Consider the following 26,195-nt stretch of genomic DNA (forward strand, 5'->3'; position numbering starts at 1 on the left):
CCAGCTGACTACAATCCGGCATGTTGGTCAGCTTTAGGGGCATGTAGAGTTGGGTGTCATCAGCATAACAGTGAAAGCTAACACCGTATTTGCGTATGATGTCACCTAGCGGCAGCATGTAGATGCTGAAGAGTGCAGGGCCAAGGACCGAACCCTGGGGAACTCCACACGTTACCTTAACGTAGTCCGAGGTCACATTGTTATGGGAGACACACTGCATCCTATCAGTAAGATAAGAGTTAAACCAAGACAGGGCTAAGTCTGACATACCAATCCCTACAGTGAAGCATGGTGGTGGCAGCATCATGCCGTGGAGATGTTTTTCAGGGCCAGGAACCGGGAGGCTTCTCAAGACAGAGGGAACAATGAATGCAGCAATGTACAGAGACATCCTGGATGAAAACCAATGCTTTCCAACAAACCTGATGGCGCTTGAGAGATACTGTAAAGAGCAATGGGCAAAGAAGAATGGGTACAACTGCTCAGAGATAGGTGTCCAAAGCTTGTGGCATGGCATTCAAAAAAGACTTGAGGCTGTCATTCCTGCCAAAGATGCATCAACAAAGTATGTATCAAAGGCAGTGAATACAACAAGTGATTTTATTTATGTATTTCTCTTTTAATTAATTTTTAATGTTAAGAGATATATATATATATATATATATATATATATATATATATATATATATATATATATATATATATATATATATTCACATTGTCATTATGGGGTATTGTCTGTAAAATTTTGAAGAAAATAAGAACAGATATTATTTTGGAATAAGGCTTTAACAAAATGTGGAATAAGTAACGTGCTGAGAATAATTTCCGGATTCACCGTACATTCAAGAAAACTACACTTCTCTGTACTACTGTTTAGGGCAGGGTCGCCAACCCACTGATCGCAATTTACCATTCGATCTTTGGGAACCTTTTGAAACTATTTTCGATCGCAAAAAAATATTTGAAAAATAAATTATTTATTAATATGACATCAGTGACACCTCCACTCAGAGTGATCAGCTGACCTGCAAACCGGCACACAATTTAACCCCTGAACACACCCGCACACCTCGCCTCTCTCTCTTCCGCCTCACATCCGCTGCTCTCGACACCACGGCCACACACTTGGAGCACGGTTGCACACTACACCTGCTCGTCTTGCAAACACACATGGCATAATGTGCACAAAAATCCTCGAGCTGCAACAATTTCTTAAGGTTGACTGTTGCAACACAGCAGAAATTTTTTAGCATCCAAGATCAAACAACTCTCCAAGCAACTCTTCCCTCAACTACGAGGCCACGACCATCATCGCTCGCCTGCGACGGGAAGCTAACAAGTTAAATAATAGTCTCTGAACATTGCTAAAAAGTAAGGATTTCGTGTTGATTTATTATGCATACCTATGCAACCTGATTGGTTTGTGATCCTGTCCCTCCGGGTTTATGCATAGTAGACGCCTAAGGCAAAGAAGATGTAAGATGCTTAGCCGCTGCTCTTGGTGGGAGTCTAGGGTCCAGGTTTCACTACCGTACGGTAAAGTGCTGGTGACACAGACTCTGTACACCTGCACCTTAGCGTGGATAGTGAGCTTGCTGTTTTCCCATACTCTCTCTGTAAGCTTCCCAGAAGTTGAGGCGGCTTTTCCGATGCGGCCACTGAGTTCAACATTGAGTGAGAGGTTTTCAGTGATGGTGGAACCCAGGTAGGTGAAGGTGTTTACAACTTCCAGGGGGTAGTTGTTGATGGTGATAGAGGGGACAGGGGGGTTCGGTTCCCTGTCCCATTGTGTTTGGTTTTGCTCAGACTGATGGTCAGGCTGAAGTCTCGAAAGGCTTTGGTGAACTAGTCCATTAGGGTTTGCAGATGCTCCTGGGAGTGTGATACCACTGCTGCGTCGTCAGCAAACAGCATGTCTGGGATGACGAGAGGCCTGACCTTTGTTTTGGCTTTCAGACGGACAAGGTTGAATAGTTTACTGTCTGTCCTTGTGTGAAGGTAGACTCTTTCAGTTGCTGTACCAAATGCTTGGCGCAAGAGAAGGGAAAAGAAGATCCCAAACAGGGTGGGCACCAGCATGCATCCCTGCTTGACACCACAGCAGATTTTGAAGGGGCCTGATGTGGACCCATCGAACGTGACGGTGCCATGCATGTCGGGGTGGAAGGACTGGAGGATGCAAAGGAGTTTGGGGGGGACAGCCTATTCTTTCAACCAGCTGAAAGAGGCCACTTCTGCTAACAAGGGCGAAAGCCTTCGTTAGGTCAATAAATGCAATGTAGTTTTCTCTGCTCTCTACACTTCTCCTGCAGCTGTCTCAGAGAGAAAATCATGTCAGTGGTAGACCTTCCAGCTCTGAACCCTGCCTGAGATTCTGGGTATATTTTCTCAGTGAGAACCTGGAGTCTATTCAGTGCAACCCTGGCAAAGAGTTTACCGGTAGTGTTGAGTAGAGAGATACCACGGATACCACTCCTGTCTCCCTTATTCTTGGATAGGGTTATGATGGTAGCATCCTCATGTCCTGTGGGACAGCACTTTCCCTCCAGCACAGACAGAGGAGCTTGTGAAGTTTGTCGAGGAGAGCAGGCTTTCCACACTTGAGAATTTCAGCTGCTATTCCGTCACTGCCAGGTGATTTACCGGATGCTAGGCTGTCAATCGCTTTGCTTAGCTCCTCAGTTGTTAGTTCCATGTCCAGTTCTTCCATTACAGGTTGACACTCAACATGACAGAGGGCTACATCGGAGACAGTGTTGTAGCTGGCGTAGAGTTCGGAGTAGTGTTCTACCCAGCGGTCGAGTTGTTTAGAGCGGTCAGTAATGATTTCTCCCAGGGCCAATTTCAGCGGCACAGTTGTGTGGTGGGATGGTCCAAGCGCCTTTTTTGATGCCATCGTACATGCCTTTGATGTTGCCGGAGTCAGCAGCTGATAGGATGTTGCTGCAAAGCTGTAGCCAGTAGCTGTTAGCACAGCGACGGGAAGCATTCTGCAGTTTCTTCCTTGATGCCCTGAGAGCATGTAGGGTTTTGTCACTCGACGTGCATTTGTAGTTGGTAAGGGCGATACGCTTTTCTTCCAGTATAGGTGCAAAAACCGATGCGTTGGCTTCAAACCAGTCATTGGACCTTCGCAATCTTTTGCCAAAAACTGTGGTGTGGACAGGCAGCTGCTGGGCACAGCAGCACTGGGGTAGTTGGTGGAGGGAATCCTCTAAGACACGGTTGAAGGAAACAGTTTGAGTTGGATTGGCTGCTTTGCTGCTGTCCACAAGGGGTGGGGGCTTTTAGGTTTGGCTCTGTAGATATTTTTTGTCTGGAGATTGACTCCACAGCAGACGGAGTGATCGAAGTCACAGTCTGCACTGTGTAAGGTACGGGTTTGGAGGACACTTCTGAGGTCAGAGCACCGTGTTATGATCAGGTCCAATTGGTGCCAATAGCCAGATCTTGGGTGTCTCCAGGAGACTTTGTGGCAGGGTTTGGACTGAAAGTATGCATTAGTGAGGCAGAGATTGTGAAATGTGCTCGCAACTTAAAGTATAAGAAAATGCTAAGAGACACATTGTACCTCCGTTACATGTAAGTTAAGTTACATGTAACGGAGGTACAAGAAACTGTTATTGTTGGATGTCCTTTTTTGTGGAACAATTGGGGCTGTTACAGCTTACGCGTTAACGAATGCATTTAATACAAAAAAATTGCATTAATCATGTATAATCACATATTAATCTTGCAATTTGACTCTATTAATGCTCCTTTACCTTATCCACAGATGGTGACCTGAAAGATGAGGTCAATGCATACGACAACGCAAAGATGAGTGGAAGATGGGAAAAAAATATGTTTGTTTTGACTTCTGACCTTTGCCCTTTGAATGTCACATTAGTGGCGTGCAACCGGATCTCACCCTCCCATGGAAGGTAGAGGCTGACAGAGCGCTGGCAGCTGTAAGGTTTGGAACCACAGTCTGGGTCATTGTGCACCTGCATAGAGAAGGATGCTATGTGATATTAAAACAGTTCATCCCTAAATTTTATTATAAAATCATATTTTATCTATTTTATCATATTCATTCTACAACCACATGCTCAAAACACCTTTAGTTGGTAATCACTATTTAATGTCAAAAATTATTAAGTGAAATATAACTGTATATTTTCCTGATAAATGTGAAACCTGAGCTTGAGTTTATTTCGAACATGCAAGCATACACATGATACATCACAATTTCCAGTTTCTCTTTTCAACATGTTCAAAAAGGAGTAGGAAGAAGCAGAGCTTATTAAATCCTACCCCTTTTCTTTTCCATAACAGTTGCTAAAACTTTTGTTCACTTCCTGTTCTCAATGTATTCACAATATACTCCATAAATAAGTGTTTTTCAACCACTGTGCCACTAGTGTGACGTGAGATACAGTCTGGTGTGCCGTGGGAGATTATCTAGTTTCACCTATTTGGGTTAAAAATATTTTTTTGCAAACCAGTAATTATACTCTGCAAATGATGTGTTGTTCTTGAGTGTCGGTGTTGTCTAGAGCAGTGTTTTTCAACCACTGTGCCGCGGCACACTAGTGTGCCGTGAGACGCAGTCTGGTGTGCCTTGAGAGATTATCTAGTTTCACATATTTGGGTTAAAAATATCGTTTGCAAAGCAGTAATTATATGTATGATGTGTTGTGGTTGAGTGTTGGTGCTGTCTAGAGCGGGAGGCAGTGTGCAGGTAAAAAGGTGTCTAATGCTTAAACCAAAAATAAACATAGGGTAAGTGCCTCTAGGAAAAGACTTTAAAGCTTAGATAAGGCTATGCAGATTGAAACTGAAAACTGAACTGGCTACAATGTAAACAAAAACAGAATGCTGGACGACAGCAAAGACTTACTGTGGAGCAAAGACAATGTACGTCTGAACATGACATGACAATCAACAATGTTCCCACAAATAAGGATTAAAAACTATTGAAATATTCTTGATTGCTAAAACATGTATATGTGAGAAATATCACTCAAAGGAAGACATGAAACTGCTACAGGAAAATACCAAACAAAGGGAAAAAAACACCAAAATAGGAGCACAAGACAAGAACTAAAACACTACACACAGGAAAACAGCAAAAAAGTCCTAATAAATCACGGTGTGCTATGACAGGTGGTGACAGTACACCTACTTTGAGACAAGAGCTATAGTCATGCATGCTTGGTTATGATTAAAAGTCGTATCCAAAAATTGCGACTTTTTACTGTCAACTGAGTTTCTTTTTTTAATGATTTCTGCTGGTGGTGTGACTCCGCATTTTTTCAACGCAAAAAATGTGCCTTGGCTCAAAAAAGGTTGAAAAACGCTGCCATAAGTATCACAATAAAAATAAATAAATATTGGTGAAGTAAGTTATATTCAATACAATGAGTTAAGTAAGGTTATTTTGAGAATGAGATAATGGATGGATGAGCTATTTAAATAAAACATCCATCCATCCATCCATTTTCTACCGCTTATTCCCTTTTGGGGTCGAGGGGGGCGCTGGCGCCTATCTCAGCTACAATCGGGCGGAAGGCGGGGTACACGGAAAAGTAAATTCAACAAGCTTAATACATATAAGATCAGGTTCCAAATTATCTCCGTTAGATTAATTCTTACTTCTTATTGTTTATATGTTAGGGGTCTTGTATTCAGACAAGTTTTAGGTATAATTATTTTATTTTCTACCTGAATGTAAAGGTAACTTAAGTTTAAATAATTAATTTGCTTACACTTTTATACTCTTGTTGCCTTATTTGAATTTGACTTTATTAAATGTATTTATACTATCATTTGGTCCAGCCAGGCCGGAGCAGGAGGGAATAGAAAGAGAAAAAAAGCAAGACAAAGGGGGAAATTGTGGGGATAAGAAGGGGACTGGACAGAGAGACAAAAACAACAACAGCAAACACAACAATAACAACAAAAACAACAACAACAATAGAACAACACCAGCTTATACGATATGTACAAATATGATTGTAAAAGTGATAGCAAAGAAGCAGTTAGTGAAATAAATAATAATATAGAAATGACAATGAGCATTTTTACACTACAACTGCAGCAATACAAATACCAATAGAAAAAGCGCTTTTGATTATGAACAATACCAATAGTTTACCTCTATTATCAAAAATGCAGTTGTTCAAATGCAACAATACATATACAAAATGATAACTAGAAAGATTTAAAAAAAATAAAAAAAAAGAATACCAAAAGATGGAGGGGAAGAGAGAGAGGCAACCTATAATAATCTTGTAGATTGTTATAGTAACAATAGGTTAAGCTTTGTCAGTATGCCATGTGTTACCCAGTTTACCCTAGGGCAACAACATTGATATATGTTTGATGAAACTTGTAGAAATAAAATATCAAAATGTGTTAAGTCGACAAAAAGATCACTGGGTTGGGTTGAAAAACAGCAGTTAATTGACTCACATTTTTACATGCATTGATTGTTCTCTAAAGGCGATATTAGTTAAGCATGCTGATACGAGTGTTCACCTGAACAACGATGTTGGCCACAGTAGTTTCCTCACAGTCTTTGAGCAGTGTGTACGTGCATCGACCAGGGAAGTAATAGTAGAGGCCATCAAAGGTCTCAAAGTGGTACTGACCCCAAGTCCTGCATGTCATCTCCCTCTCAAAACCAGGATTGGGAACTGAGCACATAGTAAATAGAGTAGAAAGTATACATGATTATAAGGGTTTGGGTGGAAATCCACGCAAAGAATTTATCTGATTCTCACTGCCATTTTATACTTCTTTTAACTAGGTTAGCAATGCTTTGTTTATTGCAAAAAAATAATCATGTTAACCAGCAACAAAATGTTCCTATCAGTTTATGTTTAGTTCCCAAACAAAGCACTTACCCAGTGAAAAATGTCTAATATCACCTAATTGACTGAAAAGAATGGGCCTAAAATGTGTTTTACCTGTTTGACACCTCTGTCCAGTGGCCTGAAACAAGCTGCAGTCACATGACTCAGAACGAGTGCACCAACCACCATTCAGGCAGGAAAAGGTACATGACTCTTCAAAAAGACAACAACACAGCAAAGTGATGACTATTCTTTCCATTCCAATAAAATGTTTGCTCCGATATGTCACATTTCATCTATTTGAACTGCAAACCACAAAGGAGTTGGGTTAGTGACCATAGTCAGGTGTTAGTACAAAGCTGTAAAAAAATGCAATGAATGTCCATAGTATACTGAACAAAAATATAAACCCAACTCTTTTGTTCTTGTTCCAATTTTTCATCAGTTGAACTCAAAGATCTAAAACTTTTACTATATACACAAAATACATTTTCCTCTCAAATATTTTTCTTAAATCTGTCTAAATCTGTGTTAGTATTTTTTCTTTGCCAAAAAAATCCATCCCACCTCACAGGTGCAGCGTGCCAATATGCTGATTAAATAGCATGATTACTGCACAGGTGTGCATTTGGCTGCCCACAATAAAAAAACAATCTGAAAGGTTTACGGAAATGAGATTTTCTTATTTAAACGGGGATAGCATGTCCATTCTATGTGTCATACTTGATCATTTCGCGATATTGCCATATTTTTGCTGAAAGGATTTAGTAGAGAACATCGACGATAAAGTTTGCAACTTTTGGTCGCTAATAAAAAAGCCTTGCCTGTACCGGAAGTAGCAGACGATGTGTGCGTGACGTCACGGGTTGTAGGGCTCCTCACATCCTCACATTGTTTATAATCATAGCCACCAGCAGCAAGAGCGATTCGGACCGAGAAAGCGACGATTTCCCCGTTAATTTGAGCAAGGATGAGGAAAGTTAGAGTGAAGCACTAGAAAAAAACAACAACAAAAAAGGCGAGTGCAGTGGGAGCGATTCAGATGTTATTAGACACATTTACTAGGATAATTCTGGAAAATCCCTTATCTGCTTTTTGTGTTAATAGTGTTTTAGTGAGATTATAAAGTCATACCTGAAAGTCAGAGGGCTGCGGTGACCACCAGTGTCTCTGAGAGAAGCCAATGGAGGAGCCAAGATGACAGCTGCTGCAGGAGGACACTAACTCCGCACAAGTCTCCGGTAAGAGCCGACTTAATATCACAATTTTCTCATCCAAAAACTTGCTGGTTGACATGTAGTAGAGAAACATGTTTGCTAAAGCTTCACAACAAACAAAGAAACATCGGCTGTGTTTCGGTTGCTAAAGGCAGCTGCAATCCACCGCTTTCCACCGACAGCATTCTTCTTAATAGTCTCCATTATTAATTGAACAAATTGCAAAAGATTCAGCAACACAGATGTCCAAAATACTGTGTAATAATGCGATGAAAAGAGACGACTTTTAGCCATAAGTGGTGCTGGGCTAATATATCCGCTCAGCCTATAACGTCACAAACACGCGTCATCATACGCGTCTTCATTCTGTGACAATTTCAACAAGAAACTCCGCGGGAAATTTAAAATTGTAATTTAGTCAACTAAACCGGCCGTATTGGCATGTGTTGCAATGTTAATATTTCATCATTGATATATAAACTATCAGACTGCGTGGTCGGTAGTAGTGGGTTTCAGTAGGCCTTTAAATGTGCTGTTTTGCTTCATTGGAGGTCTGGGGTTGTCAGAAAAGCAGTCAGTATCTGGTGTGACCACCATTTGTCTCACGCAGTGCAAGACATCTCCTTCGCACATAGTTGCTCAGGTTCTTGATTGGGGCCTGTGGAATGTTGGTCCACTCCTCTTCAATGGCTGTGCAAAGTTGCTGGATATTGTCAGGAACTGGAAAACGCTGTCGTATATACCGATCCACAGCATCCAACATGCTTAATTGGTGACACGTCCAGTGAGTATGCTGGCAGTGCCAGAACTGGGATTTTTTCTGCTTCCAAGAAGTGTGTACAGATCCTTGCAGCTAGGAGCTGTGCATTGTCATGCTGCAACATGAGGTGATGATCTCGGGGAAATGTCTCAACAATGGGCTTCAGGAATTGATTGCCATCAATAAAATGCACTTGGGTTCTTTGTCCATAAGATATGCCTGCCCATACCAAAACCCCACTCCCACCATGGGTCACTCGATTCACAACGTTGACATCAGCAAACGACTCTCCCACACAACGCCACACGCGCTGTTAGCCATCTGCCCTGACCAGTGAAAACCGGGATTGATCCGTGAAGAGAACACCTCTCCAACGTGCCAGACGTCATCGAATGTGGGCATACGCCCACTCAAGTTGGTTACAACGAGGAACAACAGTCACGTCGAGACCCCGATGAGGACGACGAGCATGCATATGAGCTTCCTTTTTTGAGTTTGTGCAGAAATTATTTGGTTGTGCAAACCAATTGTTGCAGCAGCTGTCCGGGTGGCTGGTCTCAGACGATCATGGAGGTGCAAATGCTAGATGTGGAAGTCCTGGGCTGGTGTGGTTACATGTGGTCTGTGGTCGTGAGGCCTGTTGGATGTACTGCCAAATTCTCTGAAACGCCTGTGGAAACGGCTTACGGTAGAGAAATTAACATTCAATTCACAGGCAACAGCTTTGATGGACATTCCAACAGTCAGCATGCCCACTGCACGCTCCCTTAAAACCTGCGACATCTGTGGCATTGGGCGGGGTGATAAAACTGCACATTTCAGTGTGGCCTTTTTTTGTGGGGAGCCTAAAGCACACCTGTGTAATAATCATGCTGTTTAATCAGCCTTTTGATATGCTCCACCTATGAGGTGGGATGGATTATCTTGGCAAAGAAGAAATGCTCACTAACACCGATTTAGACAGATTTGTGAACAATATTTGAGAGGAATAGGTATTTTATAGTAAAAGTTTTAGATCTTTGAGTTCAACTCATAAAAATTGGAGCAAAAACAAAAGTGTTTCATTTACATTTTTGTTCAGTGTATTTTGTTTGTGAATGTTTGTACTGTATTTGTGATTGTGAGTGAAGTGGTTCACTTATGCAGTTAAAAAACTTAGTGTAAGTAGCTTTAAAAAAAATTCCGTATTCAAATGACGCTCCTTAAATGTTATAAAATAATTTGCTTTAGATGCTTGAAAACCGTACTGAACAGTTGACTGTAGGTGTCTCAAGTTCCAAAGTGAAAAGTCCCCATCTGTCTGCCCTCTAAAGAGATGGAGCTCCAAAAAGTAGGCAGTACTGACTGAGCAGTAACACAAAACAATGGCTCCCTCATCCAGCCTATTTAACCATCTGGTAAGTGGGCTCGCAGCATAGCATGTGTGCCCACTCAGCCACATCTCAAAAGGTACCATTTTTAATGAGTAAGATTATCTTCATTCTTTTTAACCCTTTGGGGGTTATGATTGTCGAGACCAGATGACCACTTAAAACAAAACACATTTTAGAGTAGTCAATGAATGAGGTCTGTCAGAAAATTTCCAGGACTGTTGATGTTGATCACATTCTTCAATGCGATAAGCATCTCCCACTGCAACTTTTTACCATAGGGTCAGATAATCAGCCAGCACGAATACAAAAAATCCTACCGCATTTTCTTCATTCAGTGTGCGAGAGAAGGCGAAAGTTGTGGTAGGACAACTTGTGGCTGCTTAACTATGACAGTGCGGCTGCTCACAATGGGAGCTTACTAAAGTGATAAACAATACACAATTACGCGGATTCTGGCCGTACAGCATTAACTTAAGTCTGTCACTGCACGCCTTCATCCACGGCACGTACCCTGGGTGGTGCCACCCTTACATGTAAGAATTCCCACTCAAATCTGGGTTTGGGTATACTGTATTCTCCCATCAACATAAGTACTTTTGCACCTATGCACTTCCGAAGCTGCAATAAGTCCAGCATCCCATTAAGTTGAAACATTAAACAGCACTTAAAGTTTGAATGCAGTGAACACAACACGTAATGAGAAGATAAAAGAGACTGCCAGAAAACTATAACATCTATTTTGATAGCCTCTATTGATTCACCTGCAAACCATTGAGATGAGGATGAAAGAACCATAATGCCACAAAAACTATCAAAACTGTAAATGCATTTCAATCTTGATAGTTGTACCGACAATGCTGAAAAGGATTCCTGAAGAATCCTCCCGGCAGTGCATGAAGGCATGGCAGAAAAGGCTGCGAACGTGTGTTAGACTGCAGAGGGATTACTTCAAAGAGGAAAATGTGATGAACCCAGTACTGGAATTTTTCTGACACACCTCATACATGTTTTTGGACTGTGACAAGAAAAATTCCCACAAGCACATAGAGAGCGAAAAACATGTAAACACTACATCAAAAAGCTAAAAATAACAGACGTTAGCAAATGTCTTTCTTGCAAGTGATATAAGGACAACCAACACAATAGTTACCTGACATCATGTGGAACCTTGACTTCAGCGCTTCTTTTGCCTTTCTGGTGAATACTGAATCATGAATTGGACGACGGTCTTGCAAGAACACTCCGCTGGCAGGGTTTTCTGTTCCATTCAGGATTAACTGGCTTGATGGTTTTACTGAGCTTATCAAGGTTTCCTCAAGTGGTGACTGATTTGACAGAGGTTTGGTTGGTATTGATTGTTTGATTGGTAATCGTCTGGTTGGTGACTGACTTATTTGGGTTGTGGTCGTTGCTTGACTAGATGGGCTGGATAGTGCTGTGGGCAATGATACTGCCGTGCTGCTTGAATGAAGAGTTTTCTTAGACGTTGCTAAGATGATTAAGGATTGCGTAAGTGGCTCTTTGGTAGGAGAAGCTGTACTAGATGGCGTTGTTCTATCTGCTGACTGACTGGGAGATGCCATGGTAACTTGTTGTTGTTTGGTTGGTGCTGTTGTAGATGGTATCGTGACATGTGTTGGAGGTGTCGAAGATGTGGGAAAGTTGGAGTTCAGTCTCTTTTCTGAGCTGGAGCGTGTGTGAGACAAGTCACTGGTGGTCACTTTGGATGTGGTGGTCTGGCTGACTTGAGTTTGCCTAATGGCAGATGTGGTGGAGACTAATCGAACAGATGTTGATTGGAGCGCCTTAAAAAAGAAAGTATAATTATTAGGTAATATGAATCAATCAAAATAACTGCAACTTAATAGTGGAATGACATGGAAACATGCAAGGACCCAGTTTAGCTCAAACAACTTATGAATATTTACAATTTCGGCAATCACTGCTTCTGGTCACTGATACCTGGTGTTAAAGTTAAAGTACCAATGATTGTCACACACACACTAGGTGTGGTGAAATTTGTCCTCTGCATTTGACCCATCCCCTTGATCACCCCCTGGGAAGTGAGGGGAGCAGTAGGCAGCAGCGGTGCTGCGCCCGGGAATCATTTATGGTGATTTAACCCCCAATTCCAACCCTTGATGCTGAGAGCAAAGCAGGGAGGTAATGGGTCCCATTTTTATAGTCTTTGGTAAGACTCGGCCGGGGTTTGAACTCACAACCTACCGATCTCAGGGCGGACACTCTAACCACTAGGCCACTGAGTAGGTGAGATGTCACGTGTTTAAAACAACTGGCAGTATGTCTTGGCCTCCCCGATCTATCTCTCGACAAATTGTTTGTATGCAGACAGTCTTTTACTTAAGAGTGTTTAGAGGATGTTTCTACATGGGGACACGCTGCAGTCAGACAGGAAGATCTCTGTGCCACCGCACACCTCTGGCCGGCCGCAGCCCTCTGTAGGTAGAGATGGGTAGGTAGGGTAGGGATGAACTGGTTCCTAGTGTATCAATTCCTTGTCATTTTTTCAAACGATTCATTTCACACTATGGGCGGGAATGACATCAATAAGCAATGTGCTTAGTGATGTAAGACAGCAACGTGGAGCCCATCCATCCATCCATTTTCTACCGTTTATTCCCTTTTGGGGTCACGGGGGGCGCTGGCGCCTATCTCAGCTACAATCAGGCGGAAGGCGGGGTACACCCTGGACAAGTCGCCACCTCATCGCAGGGCCAACACAGACAACACCCATGCTGCGTAAATTCTTCTAAGATGGGCTATATTTCACAACAAAAGGTTACAACAGCGCTACTAACTGCAAGGTTGTTATTTCATCAAGAGGAGGACATACTGCGCCGATCTCGTCCCAGCAGCAGTCATCTGCGTATAAACGAGAAGTACTAACTAACACTGCCAATGATGTAATGTCAGCGACAATACTTGGTAAAATTGAAATGAATGCCTACTTTCTTAGACGAGCCTGGCTACGAGACGGGCAGTAAGTACTCACTCCAAGTCAGACTTCACCTCCCTCCTTTCACCGCTGGCTAAGATAGACAAATGTCACTGAGCAGTGACCAAGTTTGTGGTCAAAAGCTCATACATTATTGCCACAGTGCTCCTGATTTTCGGTAGGTGAATGTTCAATTGTCGTCAGAGAAAAGTTGCATATTTTCCTTCCACTCAATTTTTACAGTAATTTCCATAATACAGGTGAAACTCATAAAATTTTAATATTGTGTTAAAGTCCATTTATTAAGTTAAAGTTAAGATACCAATGATTGTCACACACACATTTTGTGTGGCGAAATTATTCTCTGCATTTGACCCATCACCCTTGATCACCCCCTTGGAGGTGAGGGGAGCAAAGAGCAGCAGCGGTGCGTATGTCTGCAATTCAACTGCAAATGTGAAACTAATATGTGATGTTACCTCCTAACATGCAAAGTGAAATATGTCAAGCCTTTATTTCTTATCATTTTGATCATCATGGCTTACAGTTTTTGAAAACCCTATATTTTCTGAGATTTTCAATTCAATCTTTTCATAAAGTATAAGTAATAATCGTCAAAATGTTATCAAAAGAAAGCTTTAAACATCGTGAGATGCATGTTATGAGTCATACTTTGATTTCTAGGGGTGTGGGAAAAAATCGATTCGAATTAGAATCGCTATTCTCACGTTCTGCGATTCAGAAGCGATTCCCTTTTTTTTTTTTAAATCGATTTTTTTTTTCTAATCAATCCAACAAACCACTACACAGCAATACCATAACAATGCAATCCAATTCCAAAACCAAACCTGACCCAGCAACACTCAGAACTGCAATAAACAGAGCAATTGAGAGGACACAAACACAACACAGAACAAACCAAAAGTAATGAAACAAAAATGAATATTATCAACAACAGTATCAATATTAGTTAGAATTTCAGCATAGCAGTGATTAAAAATCCTTCATTGACATTATCATTAGACATTTTTAAAAATAAAAATAAAAAGAACAATAGTGTCACAGTGGCTTACACTTGCATCGCATCTCATAAGCTTGACAACACACTGTGTCCAATATTTTCACAAAGATAAAATAAGTCATATTTTTGGTTCGTTTAATAGTTAAAACAAATTTACATTATTGCAATCTGTTGATAAAACATTGTCCTTTACAATTATAAAAGCTTTTTACAAAAATCTACTACTCTGTTTGCATGTCAACAGACTGGGGTAGATCCTACTGAAATCCTATGTATTGAATGAATACAGAATCCTTTTAAATCGGGAAAAAATTGTTTTTGAATCGAGAATCGTGTTGAATTGAAAAAAAAAATTGATTTTGAATCAAATCGTGACCCCAAGAATCGATATTGAATCGAATTGTGGGACACCCAAAGATTCGCAGCCCTATTGATTTCACTTTGTAAATTTAAGCAGACCTTTGCACAATATTCCCATTATTTTAGTTCTCTTGTAAATTTGCTAGAGCAACGACAATGATTCTTAAAAGTTTTAATATGTTGCTAAATGTTATAATATTGTGTAATTTTCACATACCCTCTTAAGACCTCACTTTAGGCTCTGAAAATTAAAATTATCTCTAAACTAAACTAAATTGATGCTAACTCACCTTTATGTACTCTTTTTTACCAAAAAATAATTGATAAAAGAACCGTAAGGAACCGTTAAGCAGAATTGAAGGTGGAATCGGAATCAGAAAAATCTTATCAATTCCCATTTCTATCTGTCGGTACTTGTGTAAGTCTACCGTAATGGAGCACCTCGCTCCATAATTGTAGCTGTCTGTTGGTAAAGGTAATGATAGGTTCACATTGACTTACGACTTTTACTTTCTCCATTCAGGCAACTTTGATGTTTAGTCGTAGCGCCAGCGCTGAGGACCTCACTTAATCAAATCCCTACCGTGTTTATTTGCTCTCAGGTTATTTCTTATTTTGAAAAAGTTTCAAGTGAGACCTTTGTTGTTATGTTCACTTTAATGAGAGACTATTTATTTTATAAATATCTGAAATAATCACCCAAACCATTTCGATTATACTATTATACTGACACCTGGACGCATGGTGTTGAACACTGCTTGGATCATCCAACAAATAGGTGTAATTCTATGTAAACTTTAATCTATGTCTGTTTGGATGGCGGTTGTTTGAATTGGGATAGCACACACAGAAAAACAGCATTGCGTCCACTATGCCATGCGTGACATGGTGTTACACTAAAACAACTCAGGATGCAACACAACAAAGTATTAAAACAACCCATTCATCCAGGAATTTACCACAACTTGGACCAGATGAAGCCATCAAGGGCACAGTAAGAAGACAGATTGATATATTATTTCAGGACTCTGACTTTGTTCACAAAATCAGTAAACTATTGGTAGACTCCTTGATTGAGCCCTTCAAACACGCTATCACCGACTCTAGTAGAATCTGTCAAAGATTCTCTGAAATATGAGATGCAAAATACGCCGGATAACGAACTACCGTATTTTTCGGAGTATAAGTCGCACTGGAGTTTAAGCCGCATTTTTGGGGGAAATTTATTTCTCAGATGATGCAATTGTTGATGACTGAAGTGCAAACCGCACCAACCCCCCCGCCCCCCCACACACACACACCTTTCTCACCCTCCACATCCCACCCAGTGGATCGAAAATAATGTAAATAATTCAATGTATTTACTCTGAAGATAAACTTGTGTGATGACTGTATTATGCTGATAGTACCTTATTTTTCGGATTATAAATCGCTCCGGAGTATACGTCCCACCGGCGGAAAATGCATAATAAAGAAGGAAACAAACATATATACGTCGCACTGGAGTATAAGTCGCATTTTTGGGGGAAATTTATTGGATAAAACCCATCACCAAGAATAGACATTTGAAAGGCAATGTAAAATAAATAAAGAATAGTGAACAACAGGCTGAATAAGTGTACATTATATGACGCATAAATAACCAACTGAGAAGGTGCCTGGTATGTTAACGTAACATATTATGGTAAGAGTCATTCAAATAACTATAACATATAGAACATGCTATACGTTTACCAAACATTCTGTCACTCCTAATAGCTAAATTCCATGAAATCTTATATGTCTAGTCTCTGACGTGAATGAGTCAAATAATATTATTTGATATTTTACAGTAATGTGTTAATAATTTCACACATATATCGTTCCTGAGTATAAGTCGCACCCCCGGCCAAACTATTAAAAAAACTACGACGTATAGTCAGAAAAATACGGTACAAAACAAATACATAGACATTGAGGGCACTTTAGATCAGGGGTCGGCAACCCGCTCTTTGGCCACTCTGATGTGGCTCAGCTGCATAATTGCCGACACCCCGATTGTTACGGGGGTATTCCGGATTTCGGTGCCTCTCCCGGGGTAAACGTTCTCCGATTTTCACTCAGACTACAATATTGAGGGCGTGCTGTGATGGATTTACTTTTAATGGATTTACTTTTAACGTCCTCTACAACATGTCATCGCGCCCGCCTTTACGCCATGCTATGCTATGCTATGCTATTTGCGTGCCGGCTGGAAGCATGCATTTCGCTGCTTCTATCGGCACACGTACGAGATTGCAAGGCATACTGGGTGATACAGGTTACACTGAAGGTTGTGATATAAACAACTTTAACAATCTTACTAATATGCGCCACACTGTGAACCCACACCAAACAAGAATGACAAACACATTTCGGGAGAACATCCTCACAGTAACACATTATAAACACAATATAACAATTACCTAGAATCCCGTGCATCCATGACTCTTCCAGGCTATATTATACACCCCCACAGCCTCAACCCCGCCCACCTCAACCGACGCACGGTGAGGGGGTGGGGGCGCAGTTTGGTGCTAGCGGGGGTGTATAATATAGTCTGGAAGAGTCATGGATGCACGGGATTCTGGGTAATTGTTATGTTGCGTTTATAATGTGTTACTGTGAGGATGTTCTCCTGAAATGTGTTTGTCATTCTTGTTTGGTGTGGGTTCACAGTGTGGCGCATATTAGTAAGAGTGTTAAAGTTGTTTATATCACAACCGTCAGTATAACCTTTATCACCCAGTATGCCTTGCAATTTGTACGTGTGTATGCTGAAGCCACATACAACATTATACTGGACTGGGAAGCTTTTTGTACAAGTTGTAGAAGGCGTCAGAGGCAATGGCTTCACAGCACGCCCTTATTATTGTTATCTGGGTGACCACCAGCAGATATTCACAAGAATGGCTGCGGCTCCCATTGTCTTCTTTATTTTGTGAAATGGGTCAAAATGGCTCTTTGAGCGGTAAAGGTTGCAGACCCCTGCTTTAGATGAACAAGAACAGTACTCGTTTATGGTGTTCCAGAAAATGACAATAAAAATACAGATGAAGTGGTGATGGCCGTTAATAAAAACAAGTTGAACAATAATGTGATGGCTGGCAACATTGACAGGAGCCATCGCTTCGGATCAAAATTAAAACGGGATAAGCCAGGAGAAATCATCGTCAAGTTTGCCCACTACAACATCAGAGAACGGGTTTATCAGACAAAAAAACATCTCAGGAGAACTACACCAAAGATGCATATTCTGGACAGTTCAATTGCAAAGAGGGCTAAACTGCTGTAAGAACTTGCATAGAAAGCACAAAGACTTGGGACAATCGTTTGTATTTGCTCACAAAATCAAATCACAAACATGTCTTCAGTAATCTTTCTGATGCCAAAAAACTGCCTCTATGGACTGTGTAATTTTGGTCAACTGGACTATAGGTTATGTGAGTAAACATGATTTATTATTTATTCTTGTTGGCTCTGATCCAGCAAATATGATTGTTTTGGTATTTTTATTTACATTGTTTTGATTTCACAGTGTATTTTGTTCATAATTTAACTTGGGTTCATTTTCAGGTTATGTTCTGTTTGTTTGTTACTTGGTTGCTTGCTTGTGTGTTTGTTGGGATGTAGTTTGTGATAGTGAAAGTGTCTGCAAAAAGGGTGTTACACCAAAAACCCTAACAAGTGAGTGAGTGAGTGAGCGAGTGAGTGAGTGAGTGAGTGAGTGAGTGAGTGAGTGAGTGAGTGAGTGAGTGAGTGAGTGAGAGCTTTTGAGAATGTCTTATTCTCTTATTTCCCTCTGTTAGTCTAGATTAGATTATCCATCACTGTAGATAGATTAGTTAGGGTGGAGTTTGCAATTTAAGGATCGATAGGTTGAATTTGTAGAATCTTCTAGCTCGGAATTTTAAAGCGATAGTAAAATATTCCCAACTGAACACATAAGATCTCATCTACTTTGTAATACAATTACTGTATAGGCTACTCAGTGGCCTAGTGGTTAGAGTGTCCACCCTGAGATCGGTAGGTTGTGAGTTTAAACCCCGGCCGAATCATACCAAAGACTTTAAAAATGGGACTCATTACCACCCTGCTTGGCACTCAGCATCAAGGGTTTGAATTGGGGGTTAAATCACCAAAAATGATTCCCGGGCGCGGCACGGCTGCTGCCCACTGCTCCCCTCACCTCCCAGGGGGTGATCAAGAGTGATGGGTCAAATGCAGAGAATAATTTCGCCACACCAAGAATCTGTGTGACAATCATTGGTACTTTAACTTTGACTTTACTTTAACTTTTGAAGAAATAACTACTTATGACCAAAAGTATGCGATACTTGACCAGCATTGCTTTAAAATTTGATCTGTAAGCGTGTTACACCCAAAAACTTACCCCCTAAACGCTAGAAGCTTGATAATGCATCACATAACTTACTTGCATTGTTAGCTAGTTAAGATCATAAGTTTAATGTAATTGGATGTAGAGAAACTTGGGTAAACGATAGATCATATTTGAACACACTTAACCTGGATAGCTTTGTCCTCTACTATAAAAACAGAACAGGGAGACCAGGTGAGGGTGTATGCATGTATGTAGACCCTAAATACATCCGTGATGACATACGTTGTAACACATATCCTAGTTATCTTAAAAAAACTATAGATTCTCCAGAAAAAAGTCATACTGTACGTGTTATATCTCAGGCAAACTTAAAAGCTGCCTCAGATCCTCTTTTTTATGGGTACAATCTCCTGAGGCTTACTGTGTGTAACAGATTCCACAGTGCTTGTATTATGTATAACGTAGTATATTGATTAAATTCTACACTCTGCCAACTCATTCCAGTGACCACTCCTTCTCATAGACATAACACCAGAAGTAAACATTTGTTAAGAGGGAAAATCGTCATCTAAAAGCAGAGGTCCCCAACCACCGGTCCGTTACGCATTTGCTACCGGGCCGCAGAGAAACATTAAATTATTTATACACGACTGCATTTTCTCAGATTTAACTCTCGCCTGTCCCACTAGACCGGGGGCCAGCAACCCACGGCTCTTTAGTGCCACCATAGTGGCTTCCTGGAACTATCCATTAGAGCTGCAAATCTTTGGGTGTCCCACGATTCGATTTAATATCGATTCTTGGGTCGCGATTCGATTATAAATCGATTTTTTTCCATTCAACGCGATTCTCGATTCAAAAACGATATTTGTCCGATCCTAATCGATTCTGTATTCATTCAATACATAGGATTTCAGCAGGATCTACCCCAGTCTGCTGACATTCTAGCATAGTTTATTTTATTTTTTTAAAACTTTTATAATTGTAAAGGACAATGTTTTATCAACTGATTGTAATAATGTAAATTTGTTTTAACTATTAAACGAACCAAAAATATTACTTATTTTATCTTTGTGAAAACAATGGACACAGTGTGTTGTCAAGTTTATGAGATGCGATGCAAGTGTAAGCCACTGTGACACTATTGTTCTTTTTTTTTTATTTTGATAAATGTCTAATGATAATGTCAATGAGGGAATTTCAATCACTGCTCTGCTGAAATTATAACTAATATTGATACTGTTGTTGATAATATTAATTTTTGTTTCACTACTTTTGTTTTTTTCTGTGTCGTGTTTGTGTCTCCTCAATTGCTCTGTTTATTGCAGTTCTGAGTGTTGCTGGGTCAGGTTTGGTTTTGGAATTGGATTGCATTGTTATGGTATTGCTGTGTATTGTTTTGTTGAATTGATAAAAAAAAATAAAAAAATGTAAGTTAAATTTTTTTTTTTAATCGATTTTTTAAAAATGAGAATCAATTCTGAATCGCACAACGTGAGAATCGCGATCCAATTTCGAATCTATTTTTTCCCACACCCCTATTATTCATCCATCTTTTTCCACTTATCCGAGGTCGGGTCGCGGGGGCAGCAGCCTAAGCAGGGAAGCCCAGACTTCTCTCTCCCCAGCCACTTCGTCCAGCTCCTCCCAGGGGATCCCGAGGCGTTCCCGGGCCAGCCGGGAGACATAGTCTTCTCAACGTGTCCTGGGTCTTCCCCGTGGCCTCCTACCGGTCGGACGTGCCCTAAACACCTCCATCGGGAGGCACTCAAGGTGCATCCTGACCAGATGCCCAAACCACCTCATCTGGCTCCTCTCCATGTGGAGGAGCAGCGGCTTTACTTTGAGCTCCCCCCGGATGACAGAGCTTCTCACCCTATCTCTAAGGGAGAGAACCGCCACCCGGCGGAAGAAGCTTATTTCGGCCGCTTGTACCCGTGATCTTGTCCTTCTGGTCATAACCCAAAACTCATGACTATAGGTGAGGATGGGAACGTAAATCGCCCGGTAAATTGAGAGCTCTGCCTTCCGGCTCAGCTCCTTCTTCACCACAACAGATCGATACATCGTCCGCATTACTGAAGACGCCGCACCAATCCACCTGTCGACCTTACGATCCACTCTTCCCTCACTCGTAAACAAGACTCCTAGGTACTTGAACTCCTCCACTTGGGGCAAGATCTCCTCCCCCACCCAGAGATGGCACTCCAACCTTTTCCGCGCGAGAACCATGGACTCGGACTTGCAGGTGCTGATTCTCATCCCAGTCGCTTTCTGGAACTATTTATTTTTTATTTTAATACAGTTTCTGTATGAGGACAACATGACAGAAACCTCCCTAATTGTTAGAAATCCCACTGTTTATATAAGACCTGATTATCTGATGAGAGTATTAGGCAAGCACCGTTTTGTCCTATTAATTTCAGCAATCGGGCTTCACGGAGGCAGAGGGGTTAGTGCGTCTGCCTCACAATACGAAGGTCCTGCAGTCCTGGGTTAAAATCCAGGCTTGGGATCTTTCTGTGTGGAGTTTGCATGTTCTCCCCGTGAATGCGTGGGTTCCCTCCGGGTACTCCGGCTTCCTCCCACTTCCAAAGACATGCACTTGGGGATAGGTTGATTGGCAACACTAAATTGGCCCTAGTGTGTGAATGTGAGTGTGAATGTTGTCTGTCTATCTGTGTTGGCCCTGCGATGAGGTGGCGACTTGTCCATGGTGTACCCCGCCTTCCGCCCGATTGTAGCTGAGATAGGCCCCAGCGCCCTCCGCGACCCCGAAAGGGAATAAGCGGTAGAAAATGGATGGATGGATAATTTCAGCAATCCTTGGACTCACCCTAGTTTGTTTACATGTATAACTTCCTCCGATGCTACCACCGAAAGATATGTTTTATGCCACTCCTTCTTTGTTTCATTTTGTCCACCAAACGTTTTATACTGCGCGTGAATAAACAAAGGTGAATGTTGTTGAGGTTATTAACCTGTTGGAGTGCTAATCAGATTGGTCAGTGCATGACTGCAAGCTAATCCATGATAACATGCTATTTAGGCTAGCTGTAAGTACATATTGTATCATCATGCCTCATTTGTAGCTATATTTGAGCTCATTTAATTTAATTTACTTATGTCCTCTCTCTTTTTAGTTTATTTTTGTTTCAGGACACACTATCTATATGTAATATTGGCTCCATTTCTGATAGCTGTTGTGCGCCATGTTGTTCCATACCAAAGCTTGCATAGATTGTTATAAATCCATTAGAAGAAGCCAGCCTGCAGTTTCCTTTAACTTGGACACACATCTATACCTTAGGTCATTGTAAGACAATAATTGCCAGGAGTTACAGTATGTCACCCTCTGAGAAGCAGAGGGTGACATACAAATGTTTTATAATGTTGTAAAAATGTGTAGAATAAATTTTACATTTCAACATTTCTGTCAACCTGCGATTAGGTGTCGACTTGTCCAGGGTGTACCCTGCCTACCGCCCGAATGCAGCTGAGATAGGCTCCAGCGACCCCACGCGACCCAGAAAGGGACAAGCGGTAGAAAATGGATGGATGGGCATTTCTGTCCATGAAGATTTGCGTCAGCCTGCGACACACGGTTTTTGATCGTAGGCTAATATGGCTAATATAAACACTTACTGTATATCATGTGTTGCCTTCATTATAACACTTATATAAGGCTTTTAATTTTTTGCGGCTCCAGACAGATTTTTTTTTTTTTTGTATTTTCTCTCCAGTATGGCACTTTCAACATTTTGGGTTACCGACCCGTGCACCACACACACCAATAAGCTTGTTTATAGATGTAAAATAAAACTCCTCATAGGAAGTTGCCATTTTTCATATTTGTTCTAACTTTGTGAAATGATACAATGCACATTAATGAACATACAAAATATAAATGTGACAAATCTCAATTCCCCAGCAGGTTACATCAACCTGCTCATTGCAAAGAAACAAGCCGAGGGTTACCACTAATTCAGCCTAATAGTACGTTGTTTTTATCATGCACTTATTTTTGCTGTATTTATATGGCACAAGTGGAAAGCCGGTTCCTGAAAATAAGGCCTACATTAAATAGGTCTGTGGTGCAAAAAAGGTTGGGGACCCCTGATCTAAGTGTACAAGCTTTAATACAGGCTGTAACGGCCTGGTGATCTGGAAAGATATTGATAGCTCTGTAAAAGAGACACATTCTTTAAACATATTTAATGAGAAATTTAAGAAAAATGTTTTCCTATTTTAAGCTCAGTATATTTAGCACACCTGTCATGGCTGAGGATTTCACATTCGTCGCATAATTCTGGTCATGACCCCTGTAAGTATGACAAGATTATCGCAAATCTTCAAGATGCAACTTTTTAATCAAATTTTAATAATAAGATATTAAGACTGATTTGGTGGATTAAAAGCTTCCTTCTCTCTAAAAGTAAACCTGTTGGTAGGTTGGTACGAAATACTAAATGTGGGTAGATTTTGAAATTAATTTTACTGTACTGTGTTTTGTATATTATATGATGATGTATATTTTAACTGTGGGTCGCTATCCATAAGTTCTATGCTTCAAGGTATTTCCTTCTTACACAGCAGAATCTAAAATCAACAAAAGAAACAATAATGTAATATAAATTATGTTTGTAAATAAATACATAAAGAAATAGTCCGTATTCGAGATGTCCAATAATATCGGCCGATAAATGCTTTAAAATGTAATATCGGAAACTACTGGTATCGGTTTCAAAAAGTTAAATTAATGACTTTTTAAAACGCCGCTGTATAGAGCGGTCCACATCCGGTAAAACATGAATGTAGGGAGAAGTACAGAGCAGTTGCGTCTCCTAGTCAGCAGCCCCTCCCTTCTCCTCTCTCTCTTCTCCCCTCTCCCTACACAACACAGGAGTTGACGACTGCAGCATGAGAGGTTTACTGGCGACGCTTGATGACGTCATAAAACCGCCGCGAGCGGAGCATAACAACAACAAGAGTGTGTTGTTGCCGGTGCTGTTTTGCCGTGGCTAACAAGCGAGCTCGGTGACTGACTAACGACAATGTCTATGGTTTGGGATTATTTTAAAGTGTGTCTGATGGATGAAAAAAAAGTAATTTGCAATGACTGAAAAAATGTGGTTACGTGAGGAGGAACCACGACGTCTTCCTTTAATACGAGCAATTTGATCTCCCACCTTTTCAAGAATCATAAGAAGATACACGATGAATACAAGCGGAAGATGGATGAAAAGCAAACAGCGAAAAAAAGTAGTACCACACAGTTGTCTCTTAAAGACTCCGCCGAGAAAAAACAAAAATACAACAAAAACCACCCCACAGCGAAAGCCCGCGCAATATGGCAAAAGCTACGGTGGGGTTTGGTGTGGCTAGTCTGCCCTGCATGGCGCACACTTTGCAACTTGCAGTGAGCAGAGCTGCCCTGTCTCAACGCAGCATTTCAGAAGCTCTGACTGACTGATCAGCCATTTCAAGCACTCACCACTAGCTTGCAGCACATTTTTGTTACTCATACAAATACGTTAGAGCAGGGCAGATTGAGCCCAGTTTATAATTTCCTGTTTTACAGTATACCAGGCAGTCTTGCCCTAAAGGAGGACTATGTTATTGTGTACTTTATTACTCTAGTATACTCTGGGCTGAAGCTGTGTGCCTTCATTTTTTGTGTAGCTGTTGTTTTGAGGCATGTTTAAAAAATATAAATAAACAATGCACTTTGTGAAAGTCAAAGTATAGTATTTCCCATAGTTGTAGTGGGTATCAGGATTATCTCAGGGAGAGCATGTCCCAAATTCCAAGCTGCTGTTTTGAGGCATGTTAAAAAAAAATAATGTACTTTGTGACTTCAATAATAAATATGACAGTGCCATGTTGGCCTTTTTTTCCACAACTTGAGTTGACGTTGTTCTCTCATTTTGGAAAACCTTGTTACATTGTTTAATGCATCCAGCGGGGCATCACAACAAAATTTGGCTCAATAATGTGTTAATTCTACGAATGTATAAATCAGTATCAGTTGGTTATTAAGAGCTGGACAATATCGGAATATCGGATATCAGCAAAAAAGCCATTATCGGACATCTCTAGTCGGTATACACTACTACCATCACAATCTCTTTATTTTTCTCTTTAAATAAGTTGCCATAAATTATACTGATAGTGTACTATTGGCAAAACCTACTAAATCAGATTCAACTATGAAAATCCTTAGACGAAGACAGCACTACCATAGCTTTTTGTTGTTGATAGCCATCATCCACAAGTGAGATCGGCCAAAACCAATACCTATACCGATCTCATGTATTAACTGTACAATTTTCAATTTACTCATTGGAAGTGCTATTGACTTTTTAACAATATCGAGACAATATTTAAATTAGTTTCTTATTCTATTTTATTATACACACAGTTGTTTGAACAAAACAAAGTAAATAGTTCACAATAACTACATCTACTGCTCATTTAAACCATTTGGTTTTTGCCCTCAAAGTCCTCCTGTATCCAAGGAATTATTCCTGAGTTTGAAAACATTAACAAACACAACAAAAAAAGTAAAGAAAAATATTGACCAAATCACATTAGCATCAATCATATACTGATACTACCCTTGGTATCGACGCCCAAATTTCACCAATTTCCGATATAGGCGCTCCGATACAAGCAGTCCTGCGGCATGTTTACTTGTGCACAGCTTGACAGCTAGTTAACAGCTAAATGTCCTCCAATAAGCACACAAGATTACTCATTTCTTGTATTTTAGTAGTCATTTACAAAAGGTACAGTAAACACGGCAGGCTGTAGGAGCTAGCAGCTGCAAAACAGCTAAGCACACAATAGCACACAAGCTAGACATACATAAGTTTACAAAGTTCCAGTCTAAAACACCGCATTTGCTAATACTGACAAGAATTAAATAATTATGGTTGCATATTACTTACAGATACAAAATTTCCAAGCCAGAAGTGTGTTAGAAAATATCCAGTAAAAAAACATGTTTGCATCATTTAACTTACTGTGTCATGAGGTCAATTATTAATTATATGAATTACTGTAGCGACAAGGTGTTGCCAAAATATATATATATATATTAAAATAAATAAAAATGACCACACCACTTCAACTCAAAGACATCATAGGTTCATTTTAGACAATTAATAATAACTAGGTTAGGGTTTTAAAATTCGTACCTACCATTGCTCACCATGTGATTAATTTTACTTTAAAAGCCTGTCTAACTAACATTCCACACACCTACATGTGCTGATACCGTTTTGAATCAATATCGGTATCGTAT

At 40.5% G+C, this 26,195-nt stretch overlaps 1 protein-coding gene and 1 long non-coding RNA gene across 3 annotated transcripts in view; one reads left to right on the plus strand and one right to left on the minus strand.

The window, feature by feature from the left end:
• The window catches only part of otog (otogelin), a 132,895-nt gene extending 120,902 nt beyond the window's left edge, over positions 1-11,993 (minus strand). Inside the window, 4 exon segments of the mRNA XM_061886968.1 lie at positions 3,868-3,989; positions 6,526-6,683; positions 6,957-7,055; positions 11,343-11,993. Of these exon segments, the coding sequence (XP_061742952.1) occupies positions 3,868-3,989; positions 6,526-6,683; positions 6,957-7,055; positions 11,343-11,775 (812 nt within the window). The 5' untranslated portion in view covers positions 11,776-11,993.
• LOC133542797 (uncharacterized) overlaps positions 1-26,195 on the plus strand; it is a 32,898-nt gene that overhangs the window by 4,337 nt on the left and 2,366 nt on the right. The window contains exon 2 of one of the 2 annotated variants that reach the window (XR_009804213.1): positions 3,779-7,045. This is a non-coding gene — a long non-coding RNA (uncharacterized LOC133542797). Of the gene's footprint in view, positions 1-3,778; positions 7,126-26,195 lie in introns of those variants that run through there. The other variant, XR_009804212.1, reaches the window with a different exon arrangement.

Source organism: Nerophis ophidion, linkage group LG25, assembly GCF_033978795.1.
Source record: "Nerophis ophidion isolate RoL-2023_Sa linkage group LG25, RoL_Noph_v1.0, whole genome shotgun sequence".
NCBI lineage: Eukaryota > Metazoa > Chordata > Actinopteri > Syngnathiformes > Syngnathidae > Nerophis > Nerophis ophidion.